At 42.2% G+C, this 12,889-nt stretch overlaps 1 protein-coding gene across 2 annotated transcripts in view; it reads right to left on the reverse strand.

Moving 5' to 3' along the window:
* Positions 1 to 5,093: 5,093 nt before the first annotated feature.
* Positions 5,094 to 12,889, reverse strand: part of VAPB (VAMP associated protein B and C) — a 32,949-nt gene continuing 25,153 nt past the window's right edge. Inside the window, exons 4-7 of one of the 2 annotated variants that reach the window (XM_066330928.1) lie at positions 12,430 to 12,510; positions 11,292 to 11,345; positions 10,993 to 11,031; positions 5,094 to 8,934 (exon numbers count right to left, since the gene is read on the reverse strand). In XM_066330928.1, coding sequence (XP_066187025.1) covers positions 8,776 to 8,934; positions 10,993 to 11,031; positions 11,292 to 11,345; positions 12,430 to 12,510 — 333 coding nt within the window. In that variant the 3' untranslated portion in view covers positions 5,094 to 8,775. Of the gene's footprint in view, positions 8,935 to 10,992; positions 11,032 to 11,059; positions 11,237 to 11,291; positions 11,346 to 12,429; positions 12,511 to 12,889 lie in introns of both variants that reach the window. The other variant, XM_066330926.1, reaches the window with a different exon arrangement.

A 12,889-nucleotide genomic window follows, 5' to 3' on the forward strand; every position in this document is an offset into this window, starting at 1 on the left:
CCATTAGGATGCTGTGAACTGGGGCAAGTCCTGGGCAGCTGAGCTGCACCTGCTGTAAGCCACGCACCGGCAGAACTTTTCCTTCAGGAGTTTCCATCACTGAGCTCACCACAGCCCAGGGAAAGGCTCCTGTGGCTCCCATCAGCACAGGCACTCGTTCTGCAGGACACAGATGCCCGTGGCAGGAACAGGGAACAGCCTTGTGCAGCCTTTGAGGGTGGGTGGAGGAGGGACAAGGCAATTCCTGCCCTAATTTACCCCCATGAATCAGATTTGTGTGCAGATCCTTTTTTTTTTTTTTTTCATTTACACGGCACAGATATGGATTAAACTTAACAAAGGTCCAGGTCCTGCATGGTGTAAAAGCTCTTACAAGGCCACAGATCCTTTCCAGGTGGGGATGGGATTAACATGATGTGAAACACCATCACACACTTACGCAATGTTTGCAACAAGCCCTTGGGAAGGCTCTGCCCTGCAGCAGCTCAGGCACCACTGGCTCCAGCAGCACCAGTTCCCCACTGCTCTGCTGGCTGAACTTCCCTGTGAAACCTCATCAGGAGACTCCTCGTCCTCTTCCCCCCTCCAAGTACACCTCTGAGAGGAAAAAAACCCCATGAAGAGCTATTTGCATAAATATCGTAACTTTTATTGTTCTGGTCACAGTTTTTGAAGACACATTCCTAAATTACACAGTTCTCTCTTAAGAATTTGTGCCTTTTTCCAATTTGAGTTTGCCTGGCTTTGACTGCCAGTGATTCTTGTGTTGCTTTTTAAGATCAGAGAGCTGCAGTGTGCAGTATTTTCTGCCTGTGAAGGTACCAGTGCACTGTAATCAAGACAGTCTCAGTTCTGGTAGAAAAACTCAGCCAACTGAGTTTTCTCTCACCCTCTCTAAGGCATTTTCACACTCCACCAGTAATTTCTGAATTTTTTTTTTTTTGCATCCATTCCAATTACTCAGCTTCTCTTGTAGAATGTAAATATTCAAATTGCATCCAAAATTCCCAACTCTCCCAGCTGAGACATACAGAAGGATAATCACTTACAGCTAACAGTAATTAAAAACAAGAGCACATCCGTATTCATTAGGCTTTTACCCTGGGACTGCACTGGGAATGTACATGGAGCTGTTACTCATTCTGGTCCTGGCTAGGGATATTTTTGTTACGTTTTATCAGCAGTGATTTTGTATCTGTGTTCCTCAGTGATCTGGAACCATGGAATCTGCCAGGTCCCTGCAGAACCCTTCTCTGGGCATCTCCATTTCATGGTGGTTCTCTCTGAGCTGCAGCAGTGTGGGACTGTCAGGGAACACAGAGCCCTGCCAGACCCAGCTCACTCTGACCCCACAGGACTGAAACCCAAAAGACACCATGACAGGACTTCCACCAAGCTCCATCAGGAACATCCATCTCCTTTTCCATCCCTTCCCAGGGTGTCCTGACCCACTGACCACCCCCAGCAGCAGCCCAGACACTGCCCCAGGCTCCTCCCTTGCCAACCCTGAGCAAGGTTTCTGGGCCTACTGAATTAAAAACTGTTAATTTTGAATCCTGAGCATAGCTAAGGAATGACATCACCTTCCCAGTTGTTTTACATCATCCCTAGGTTTTATCTCCTGCATCTATTTATTAACAGTTCTGATCCTATTGCAAATTTCCTCTGAACTTCAGCTCCTCATCTCCCTCTCCAAGCACTCCAGCCCACATTTTTCTTTTCCTTTGGGCTGTGCTTTCCTTATTTTCTTTATTTCCTAACTCCTGTTTTGAATGGATTGCTGTGTGCTTCCCTTTTTCTTATTTGTGTTAAGTTACTTTCCATCTAATTTTTCCCCTCATTTCATCACTGAAGCAGGATGGGCAGTTCGCCAAAGTTGTCCCTCTTCTCAATTGCAAAATTATTGTTTTTTTGGCCATTTAATACCTTTCATTTAGAAAACTGTCAATTCTACTTCAGTTTTTCATCTAATTTCCTCCCTACTCCCAGATCTGATATGAAATTTGCTCAGCTATGCCCTCTTGAAGCACCAATTACATTTATTAGCAGCTCACATGGCTGTTTGCTCAGCTCCACTGCAATCAGGATCCCAACCTCACTTCTGACATTCATTTATCTTTATCTGGCATAAACAAGAAAAACCCAAATTATTTCATCTTTCACGTCTAACACTGCATCAGAAAAACAGGTCTAGGACATAGACCAGGAGCTTTAATCCTGAGTACAGGGCTGCCTTCTACTACAAAACAAATAAATACCTTTTTACTGTCCCTGTGAAGAAAACCCAAGCCAGTGTGTGCTGGAAGTTGGCGGTAACACACACATGGGTCTTTGTAAACTCTTCTACATTCACTTCTCTTACAATACTTTCTTAAAAGATTCATCCTTTTTTTTTACCACTCCAAAAAACAAAAATATAAATTAATTTCCAAAGTCTCCAACCATTTTCTGGCTTCCTGCACTGAGACTGAGCCTTCAGTACCTTCTTTAATACCACGATCTCCTCAGACAAGCTGCCTTTCCAATTCTCTGCCTCTTTAGCAGGTGCAGGAGTTTAAAGTGCGAGCCAAGTCTGCCAGACAAACAGCCCTGGGTCTGACACACAGCTCAATTAACAGTAACTTATTTTTCCTATTAACCACCTTCATGCCTCTCTGTTTAAAATACCTTAGAACGCATTTATGCATTCTAGATTTCCCACTCAAAATGAAAGAAAATCTGAAGCACTTTCAGATACATTAGCACCATCGTGCCACTGCTTTGTTTGAGAAACATGGAATTAATATAAAAGCCTGTCCCACACTTTAAATCAAACAATCCACTGCACTGGAACAGCAGGAGGAAGCTGGAGGCAGAAAGGAGATGGATGACAAGACTTGTTGCTCCGAACTCCACAAAGAGTGAAGAGGAAGGAAAAGCAAAGAGGAAGCAGGAGGTGAGTGTCTGTGGGATGGGGAAAGGCATCCAGGAGCAGGATGCCAAGGGACAGCTCCATGCCAAGGGACAGCCCTGGGACAGGCAGGGAAGAGCAAGCCTGGAAGGGTGATGGGAAGAAAGAAACCCAGATGGAAAACAGGCAGCAGGGAAGAAAAGGCATTTAAAGATGCTCAGCTGAACAGGGGTTTCTCTGCCAAGGAGCAGTGAAGGAACAAGGATGACTTGGCCTGGACCAAAGCACTGAGGGAGGGACTGGAGTGAGATTTGACAGCTCAGGCAGAACAGAGCAGAGGGAGATTGGGCAGCCGAGTCTCCAGCCCCCACAGAAATGCTCCTCTGGGCTCAGCACTGAGGCAGAGATTCCTGGCTCCAATCACACTTGTGTGTGGCCTCCCAGTGAAATGTGGAAACAGAAATTGCTGCTTCAGCTCCGAGTTCCTCCCCACCACGAGCTCAGGTCGAGAATTGGGACCCACACACGGAACACAAAGAATTCCCCCCTGAGACACACGAGGGTTACACCCAACACCACAGAGCCACACTGGACCTTCAACTTTTAAAAACCCATTTACATGTAACTAAAGAGAAATTAGGGTCCTCCAAGTCCAGGCACACGAAGCTGGGCAGTTTTGGGCAATTTCTGAGCAGTGCCAGCTCCCTTTTTGATCACTGAAATGATCAGACACTGCAGTGTGCTCCCCAAACTCACAGTGCACAAACCTGGTTCTGCCATTTCCCTACTCCTGAGTGCTTGACTTTGTACAGCCTTAATAAAGGTCTTTTAAAAGTAGCTCTCTGTGGGTAATTGTGCGTGGGACATTTGCCAAACTAAACATGAGGGAGTTCAAGAGGCTTTTCTAATCTTGTGAGTTTATCCACTAAAGAAAAAGATTTGATTAAAAAAATGAAGTACAGCTAAACTGGGAACAATACTTTACTACGGGCTGTTCTTCATAGGCACTTCAGAATCTTGAAAAAAAAAAAAAAACCCCACAAAATTAGGAACTTATTAAATCAGAATGAAATGTACCAATGCAGAAACATAAACAGAAATGCCAGATGTATAATGTCAACTTGTAATACACAGCTTCAATTAATTCTTCTTAATTCATTTGTTTTCTTAACTTCTTTTGTTTTGCTCTCTGGGAAAGGCCATTTTCTAAAGACGGATCACAGGAGGAAAGATCCAAAGTTCAAGTTTACTCCAAGGAAAAGCAGCCTCATTCCTGTGCTCACAAGATCCCTTTTGTACTTTTCATTCTTACAGAGGCATCAGGACCAACTCTGGACTGGGGGGGCAAAGACATCTACGTGGAAGTTTAGTAAAGGTTTCAAAGTTTTACTCTTCAAGTACAAATGTGAAATTAGCTCAGAACAGGAACTGAAGCCCCAGGAAATGGCAGAGTGAATGACAGGCACACAGTCACAGTGTGTATGTGTGCGCTCACCGGGGTATCATGTGCAAGATTCCTGGCTGGCTCTCATTTGTGTTATTTTAAAAATAATCTTCATTTATCCAGTAAAAAACCACAACCCATTAATCAATCAACTTTTATAGCTAAGCAGATTTGAGCAGTGGCAACACAATTACTTTGTTCTGTGAAGCGAATCTGCTCAAAATCCCGAAAACATAAACTGAATTTCACTCACCACCTGTCACTTCTCAATTTGCTCACCCGAGGCCTTGGGCCATGGATGCTCCCCCATTCCCAAACCATGGCACAGTGGCTCTCCAGGCCCTGTGCAGCACCAGTGCAGCTCCAGTGCAGCTGTGACCCAGCCACGACAAACAGGAGCTTCTGAGTGTTATTTCACAGGGCCTTTAATGTCAAACAGAGATTTCTGGCAGTGCTTTTTTTCCCCTCATTTATTTTATATAGGAAACAGAACTCAGGATGTGGAATTTCAGGACATCACACAGGGCAAGAGAAATAAAGTTTCAAACTTAAGGGCACTACAGTGAAGCCACTACTGTGCCTGAAAATTCAGGACATTCCACTGAAGACACAGAAGTGCCATTCTCTGAAGAAAAGGGATGAGTTTTCTTCCACTGGGCAAAGCAACATCAAGTATGTCAAGACATAAAAGATCCATTCCTTGTGCACACCACGATGTCAAATTGCTGACAAGAATTGCAAGTTCACATGTGCAGCAGATACAAACCCTTCATAGTTTATTGATGAAAAGAAATTTTAGTGAATTGCAAAGTGAAGTTCCAACTTTATCCCACTAACAGCATTTCAGGAGGAAAAAGTAACACCACCAACCGAGCTTTACAATCCTGTATTTTTAGAAAATGACATTATGGTACATCAATCCCCCTCAACATAACAACATGACATGATCTTGCTGTTCAGCCCCCAGGCTACTCCCCAGTAACCTGAGCTGGTCCTGGCTTGCACGTGCAGCTGTTCCAGCTGTGCACCCCCAGCTGACAACTGCCAATGCACAGCAATAGTTATGATCATTCATGCACGGAGTATTTGCTTTAAGATGTGGAGAACTACATAAAAATAGAAGAAACCATTTTCCATTCGTTTCCCAGCACTAGGCTTCAAGACATTGCAGGTCTCTGGTTATATCCCAAATTCGCCCGAAGAGTGCACCAAGCATCCTCTACTGGGTGTTACAAAAATCAACAATAAATGTGCAAGTGGTCATCTTAAAGTAACAGCAAGGACAATAATTAGATTAGTAATAACTTGATTTCTACTACCATGAATCAGTCACAGGTTTCTAGTATCTGATGTTGTGTGAGGACCCCAGACAATAATCTTATTTAGAAACTCTACATTTTGTGCACAACTTCCTAAGATGTACAATGTCCTTCAGAACAATTCACTTTCTGTGAATACTTCATGAGAACATTTGCTCTTGTGTTGCCACGAAAGGAACAACTTACAAAAAGAGCCAGGTGGCTTAAGAATATCCATCCAATCTATATTTGCACTCTATCTACAAACTGGCCTTTTAGAAACCTTAGAAGAAAAAAAATCCCTTAAGATTTCTCTCTACTGCCTATGAAAGAAGGGTTTGGTCAAACAGGGAGTGAGAATTCCCCTGATCAGTCACTTTATTTTAAGCTCAGCAAGGCAAAGCATTACCCAGACAATTCAGGGCTGCTGTGTTCAGGCTCTTGTCAAAAATGGTGAGGGAAAACCTCAGGATTTTGTTAAATTCCAAAACAGGAGCAGTTAATTTTCTCGTTTAGGACTGATGGTGTGGGTCAGCCCAGCTGCAGGCTACAGATGTTACCACCACTGCAATCCTCTCCTGGTCTCCTTCATCAGTGTTTGAAGGGAATCTGGAAAAGCACGAGAGGGTTTCCTGGGACCTCTTTATGATCCTGGAGTGCAAACACCAGGAACAATTTTGCTCAGGAACCACCTACAGTTCCAGGCTGGCACAGATCCCCAAGAAGTGGCTGCTGTGCACTGGGGGAGGACTCTGCTGGCTTTGCCCTGGGCCAGCAAAGGCAGCTGTGGTGACTTACACTGGGTGTAAAAACTGCCTGGAACATTACTCCAGATATCCTCACAGGAGACCAGCTTAAACCTTCAATCTTCCCCCTTTATCCTGCAAAAACAGCAATTATTTTTTTTTTAAACCAACCTCTTTTAGGCTGTTTTTAAGCAGAACAAAGGACTCTCAAAAAACCCTATTTTTTTCAAAGTGAATCAGAAATTCTGATAAGAGAACAAGATATTTACAGCCACTTAAAAAAAAGCCCCTACTTCATATCTCAGTCTCCCTTCAGCAAAGGTTTTCTCAAATACAGCCTTCAAAGCCACGAAAATTAATTTTGCAGTATCACTCACAACCCTGTCCTTCTGAAAAGAATGCTTCATTAGAAGGTTTTCTTCAGCTTCTACTGCCTGGGCAGCATCTTCTTCTAGATCAATTCTGCCCAGTTTGTCCCATCATCTCCCTGCTTTGTCCTTTCCAGCTCATCTCCCCCCTGCCCTGCCCTTTGCAGCCAGGCTGCAGTGGCCCTGTCCCTTCCCTCGGAGCAGACAAGGCACCAGCACTTTAAAATGCTAAAAATACACCTTTCTCTTGAATCTCCTAGAAATACTCCCAGACTCACGTTCATGAGCTGAACACACCAGTTAAAGGGGGGGTTTTTCCACCTATTTTCTTATTAAGCCTCACATAAAATTTCCCTTATTTGCTCTTGCAGAGGAGGAAGCCCTTGAGACACAAGTGGGACAAACACAAAGGTCCAGGAGTGCAGCAGAGAGGCTGCAGCCCCAACAGCTCTCTGACAGAATCCCAGGAATAGGGAAGGAATGACAGAAGTCATTTTTAAAAGACTCAGCTTCATCTTGTAATATGCTACAAAAAATTTTGTCACTCAATGTTTTTGGGTCTACCATTTAAGAACAGATGTGAATTTCACCTGCTCAAAAACTGTTTCATCTGCTGAATTCATCACGTTAAAACACACCGGGGTTGTTTATGCACCTTGTGGGAAAAGGAAGCTTAGAAACAAAACCACCTTATTCTAAAGGTGCTGTCAAGTGTCTGAACTCCTGAACCCAACTAACCTGGAAAGTGGGATGTTACCTTGAACCTCAGCCTGGTTACTCTGAACAGCTTTTGTGTGGCAGGCTCACAATGGGGTGGTTTGGTTTTAAAATTAGTCTGGAAAAAAAGAAATTCATCCTGAAATTAGTTTCCTTATGCCGTGAACAAAGCTGACAAGAAAACCTTGTTTCCTCCCCACCTCTAAAACTGTGAGAACAGGACAAAAGTAACAAAGGAAACATTAATTTGGGGGCTTTATTTAATTTTTCTTTTCTTTTCTTTTTTCTTTTCTTTTTTTTTTTTTTTTTAAGATGCTACATAGTCAAACAAGATTGGTCTTTTTACGGCATAGGACTAATTTACTACTAATATTTTTGTTTCTTCCCTAGATAGACTTATTTACATACAAAAACAGTTTCCTGACCACTGTTTCCCCAATGCTCAAAACTCCCAACAATTGTGTAGTGCCCAAAACATCAGGAGGCAGAAGAACCTTGCACTACTACAGCAGCAGATTTTTAGTTCCTGTCACTGGCTTTGAACAGGTGCCTTTTCATACCACAAAGTATTAAGTCATTTTCCGTGACAATAAGGAAACATGAGATGAAATACATTAAATAAGTCAAATATGCATTAAACATCTCTGAATAATAACATTTTAATTCAACTAAATGAACCAACAGCAATGTAGCTTGGTCCCTTGGTGAGAACAAGGCATTGACCTTTATTCTGAACCAGCCCCTCGGTGCTGCCACAGACAAGTCTTTGCAGCTTCTCACTACTCACTGAAGTGCCAAGAAATTGGTAACTTGCACAGAGTTGAAGACACTGACAGAAACTGTTAAATTCATGAGCAGAATGGTGGATTAACGTATTTTACAGAAGTTATCAACACCTCCTGCCTAACCCAGCTCCAAACATCCCTTGGGCCAGCTCCAGCAGTGGAGGAAGAGGTTTTTTTCTAGTTTTCGTTTTTTTTGTCCTTTTTTTTTTTTAAAAAGAGGTAATCCAGCAACATGTACCAGGGGTCTAAGAATGTTTAAAATGACATATACAATATTCCATTGTAGTGTTAAATCAGGATTTTCTCCCCCCTTCATCACTGAAGCATATTCTCTTTCATTCATTCCCTCACTGTACATTTTGAACTTTCTAGATTATGTTACATAGTATTTGTGCAGGGGTAATTTAAAGGCAAGACCTGTGAGATGTCATACATTAATTTTTTTTTTTAAACATTGTTATGAATAAATTTAATCCAATGATATGGCAGAACCATCAAACCAATCTACAATTTCCAGCATGCTGCCTCTACAAGGCTATTTTTCCTATAATTACACCAAAGACAAAGAACAAAACCACCAAAGCAAGTAGTCTGGAGCTGAGCCCTTCGTCCTTGACAGCAGCTGCAGAAGGAGATATTGGGCTGTTTGTCTGGGGTACCTTCCTCATCCGCAGTCCATCTTCTTCCTAAAGGAACAGATATTCATTATTTCTACAAAAAAAAAGCTCTAAACATTCACCCTTCTCTCATATTTATTTAGGTGGGTGTTACAGAATAGGTGAAAGCGAAGGTACAGCTAAGTTAGAGCTTTGTTTCCTGAATAATCCTGAGAAGGAAGGGGAGAGGCAGGAGGGGAAAGCCACACGCTCTTGGAGGGTTTGTCCTGCTAAGGGATGGGGGAACCCTGCAAGAACTCCTGTCCAAAGTCTAGAGACAGCTCCAGAGCTTCAGAAAAATAATGGAGGAAAAGCCAGGAAGGTGCTTTTCTTGCTCTGTTAGCAAGGGAGGTGCTGTTGGGGAAAATGTTTCTCAGTATAACTCAGATGAAGTTTTTCAGAAGCCGAGGCAATTACACTCCTCATTCCCCATGTCAGATGTCACAGGCAAATCTTCCCAGCCCTTGAACGGAACTGTTCTCCCCCATCAGATTAATGCTGACATTTTGACATGAACCTAATGGCAAGGATTAGGATGTTTTCCTGATAGGAGTTTGTCAGCTCACTTGATTTAAAGATGAGACAACAGATAAAACAATGTAACAGCAGCAGATATTCTCATTTCAAGTGGGGATGATGCTCCCCTCAGCTCTCCCTGAGCTGTTGAGCAGCACAGCTGTGTGTTAACACACTCCACACACACACACACCCAGAGCACTTCAGGAGAGGGGCAAATGAGTCTTTTGTGACTTAATTTGTGTCCAGCTGAAGCAACAGTGTTAGACTTTTCAACGTGACACAGTATTATAGTGCAAAAGTATAAGGTACCGAAGCGAAAGTCTCCAGTCTGTACTTAAAAAAATACTCAAGAAACAAAACTGTTATGAAAGTTACTGCAGCCTTAAAAATTGTCAGGTAAGTGAAGTTCAAAGAGCTCAGGGTATGTCAGTGTTTCTCACTTTTGAATTTAAATGGGCACCTACGTGATCTGAAGGTCAACTTTTTTTTTAAAATTAATTCATTTACTTAGTCATTGAAAGCCACAGGCTACCCAATACCTCACTGCTGCTCTAATTCTGAATGGGGACAACTGACTTTTGTAAACAGTAAAATGGTGTTGACATACAACACGCTTTGTATAGAAACAACAAATTCTCATTTTAAACACTTTAATTTCCTTCTGACAGTGACTCCAGCCTGACACTGACAGCACCTGGCAGCAAGCAGTGATTTAGCATTGCTTTCTGATGTTTTACAGATGTTTTTAATACTCCACAAAGGGAACAACGAGCTCACCGATCGAGGACGTTACTGTAAGACATCAGCTCAATTCTAGATAGCTCCTGGAGAGTGTTTATTCAAGACTGATTTGCAAAAAAAATTAAATAAAATCACTTTGAACTTAAAGAGTACTCGCTGGCAAAACAAGAACACAAGGAGAAGTTAGGGTCACGTCTGTTATGTACACATATATTATTTCTGTGCAAAACAAAACTGTTTTCAGGAATGCCTTCATGCATCAGCCAGCCAAGCAGCATCAGAGCTGAGAGAACAGAGCTCCTTTCACTGGGCTGCAAGAGTCACAAGATCCACACTTTCCTTGGTGCTGATATCTATGGAAGCAGACACTCAGAGCAAATCAAACTAGTGTAAGAAGAATTTTTCAGCAGTGATAAAGGCTTCTCAATGAGTGGCTTTCCCAGCCATGTGCTGGATATGACAGGAAGCACATTTCCCATTCATCTGTCTCAATTTGGCCGTTTCAGCAGCACATTACAGGTGCAATTACTGAAACACTCAGTATTTGCACAACACTGCCCTCAAGCTCCCGAGGTTTGGGAGAACGGGGCCAAGTCCAACACTGAATGCTTAATTCAGACTGAGAAATTAGGTGGGAAAAAAAAAAAAAAGAGGGGGAATTCACTCCTCTGGGTTGCTACCCAATCACCTTCTGTGAGTGCATGACTTGTGCCTCCTTTCAAAGGAACCATTGATTTCAGCACCTTCACAGAGTTTACAGAGAAACCTGAATTATCTTTTACTTTATAGACAGTGTTAAAATATTGTGCTAAGGTCAGGTAACCAAACCTTTAAGATGGAAGCTTCTTTTTCAGGAAAGGGGTAAATCTGAAAAGAAAACAACAGCAATCTTTACCTTAAACTGTTTATTCTCCTCCCGTAACCTCTGAACTTCTACTTGAAGCCTCTTATAGTCTTCCATTACTTTCTTAACTTCAGTGTCATCCAAAGAAGAACTTATTGATTTAGACATTACAGAGGAATCTGTCTTTGTTGCAGATGTGGATACAATTTTATTTATTTCTATGTCATGCTGTTAAAAAAGGATAAAGTGATTTTTGGTTAGTTATTAACACCACACCACACACCTGATAAACAGGAGGAGAATCAGGTAAAATTGGCTGTGCACACCTGACACGTGCCTGTATCAAAAGAAATGAACAACATTTTGCTTTCTGCAACTTTCCTGCTATCCCAGAAAACACCAGAGCAGCAGCAATAAGTGAAGACAGAATGAGCTTGACTTTTCAGACCCTGCATATGCAGAAATGTCCCTAAACCAGGTCCCACAAGCAATGGTCTCCTCACCCTTCCCTCCCCAGGCACACACAAGCAGCTACTGCAGGAGGCAGGACAGGGCTGCAGCCTCCTCATTCCTCCTCCTCCCCATTCCCTGCCCACTCCTGCCCCTCTCCATATTTCTGAGTTTTGTGGGCACAGAGAATTTGCAATCCAAGTTGGGAACCAAGGTTCAGACCTCCCAACCCTGCTCCCCCTCTCCTGCCTTTGGATCTTCTCCATCCCTGCACTTTAGAAAGGGTCTCTCATGGAAATAAACCTCTCCCCAGTCAAATAATTACATAATCCTAATTACAGGCTGTTCAGTGCAAGGTAGAACAACTGTGCCTTTAATACCTGCACACTTGGAAGCATTTTTTCAGTTTATTCAATCCATTATTGGTTTTATACTGGACAATACATATTTGCATTACACATTAATACGTCCATTACCCTAACAAGAAAGAATCCTACAATATTATAGCTGTTAATTTTAATATAATTCCTAACTGCATTTGTGTCTTCCTCACCAGCTCTCTATCAATTTGCCTGACAAAATCAGAGTTGTACTAAGGAAGTGTTGGAAAGGCAAATTTTATATTGCTGATGATTATAACTGCTTCAGTATAAACTCTGTGCTTCAGAACCAGCAATCAGCATCTTTCAATTTTTTTAAAGTATTCTTTATCCTGTGACCTTTCACTAAATGAAAACACATCAACTCAAAAATTGCTCTGTGCTACTGTTGCAACTGGGCTGCTAGTTACACCAAGGATTACCAAGACTTTAAATAGTTTACATTGTGTTTTTAAGGGTGATCCCATCCAGGCAGTGAAACAGAGGGTTCTGTCTTGTGCTTATAGAGCAGTGTCTGTCCAAACATGCCATTTCACAGGATTTATTGTGGTATTGAGTTAAATCACTCAATATGCATCTGAAAATACTCACAGGCTTATCATTTTCTGCTGGTAGCTCAAACACACACCTAAGTTTCGAATCCATGAGTTCTTCCGGTTTTGCTTCTTTCCACTGGAATAAGTTAATATTAATCTCATATTAAACACATTAGTACAATCAGGCAGATTGGAAATGCAGCGCATTATGGAAACAAATCACATCATTTCACTCAGAAAGAACCCACAGGTGTTTATCACACCACCATTAACCACATACAGGATGAAAAATGAGATCAAAAACATAACTGAGTGGTATCATAAAGCCAGATACTATGAAGCAAATCATTCTAAATAGTCTGAAACTTCCACAGGTAATTCATGAGAGAACTGGGAGTTGTGTCAGAGTAATTAGCAGAGACAGGGGGAGTTATGAGCCTGCTTAAAAATAAGAAGACAAAAAGGTAAAAGGAGGGGTGAATTCAAGGGAAGGGAAAGATAACAACCCCCCAAAT

Source organism: Sylvia atricapilla, chromosome 16 (assembly GCF_009819655.1).
Source record: "Sylvia atricapilla isolate bSylAtr1 chromosome 16, bSylAtr1.pri, whole genome shotgun sequence".
NCBI classification, from domain to species: Eukaryota; Metazoa; Chordata; class Aves; order Passeriformes; family Sylviidae; genus Sylvia; species Sylvia atricapilla.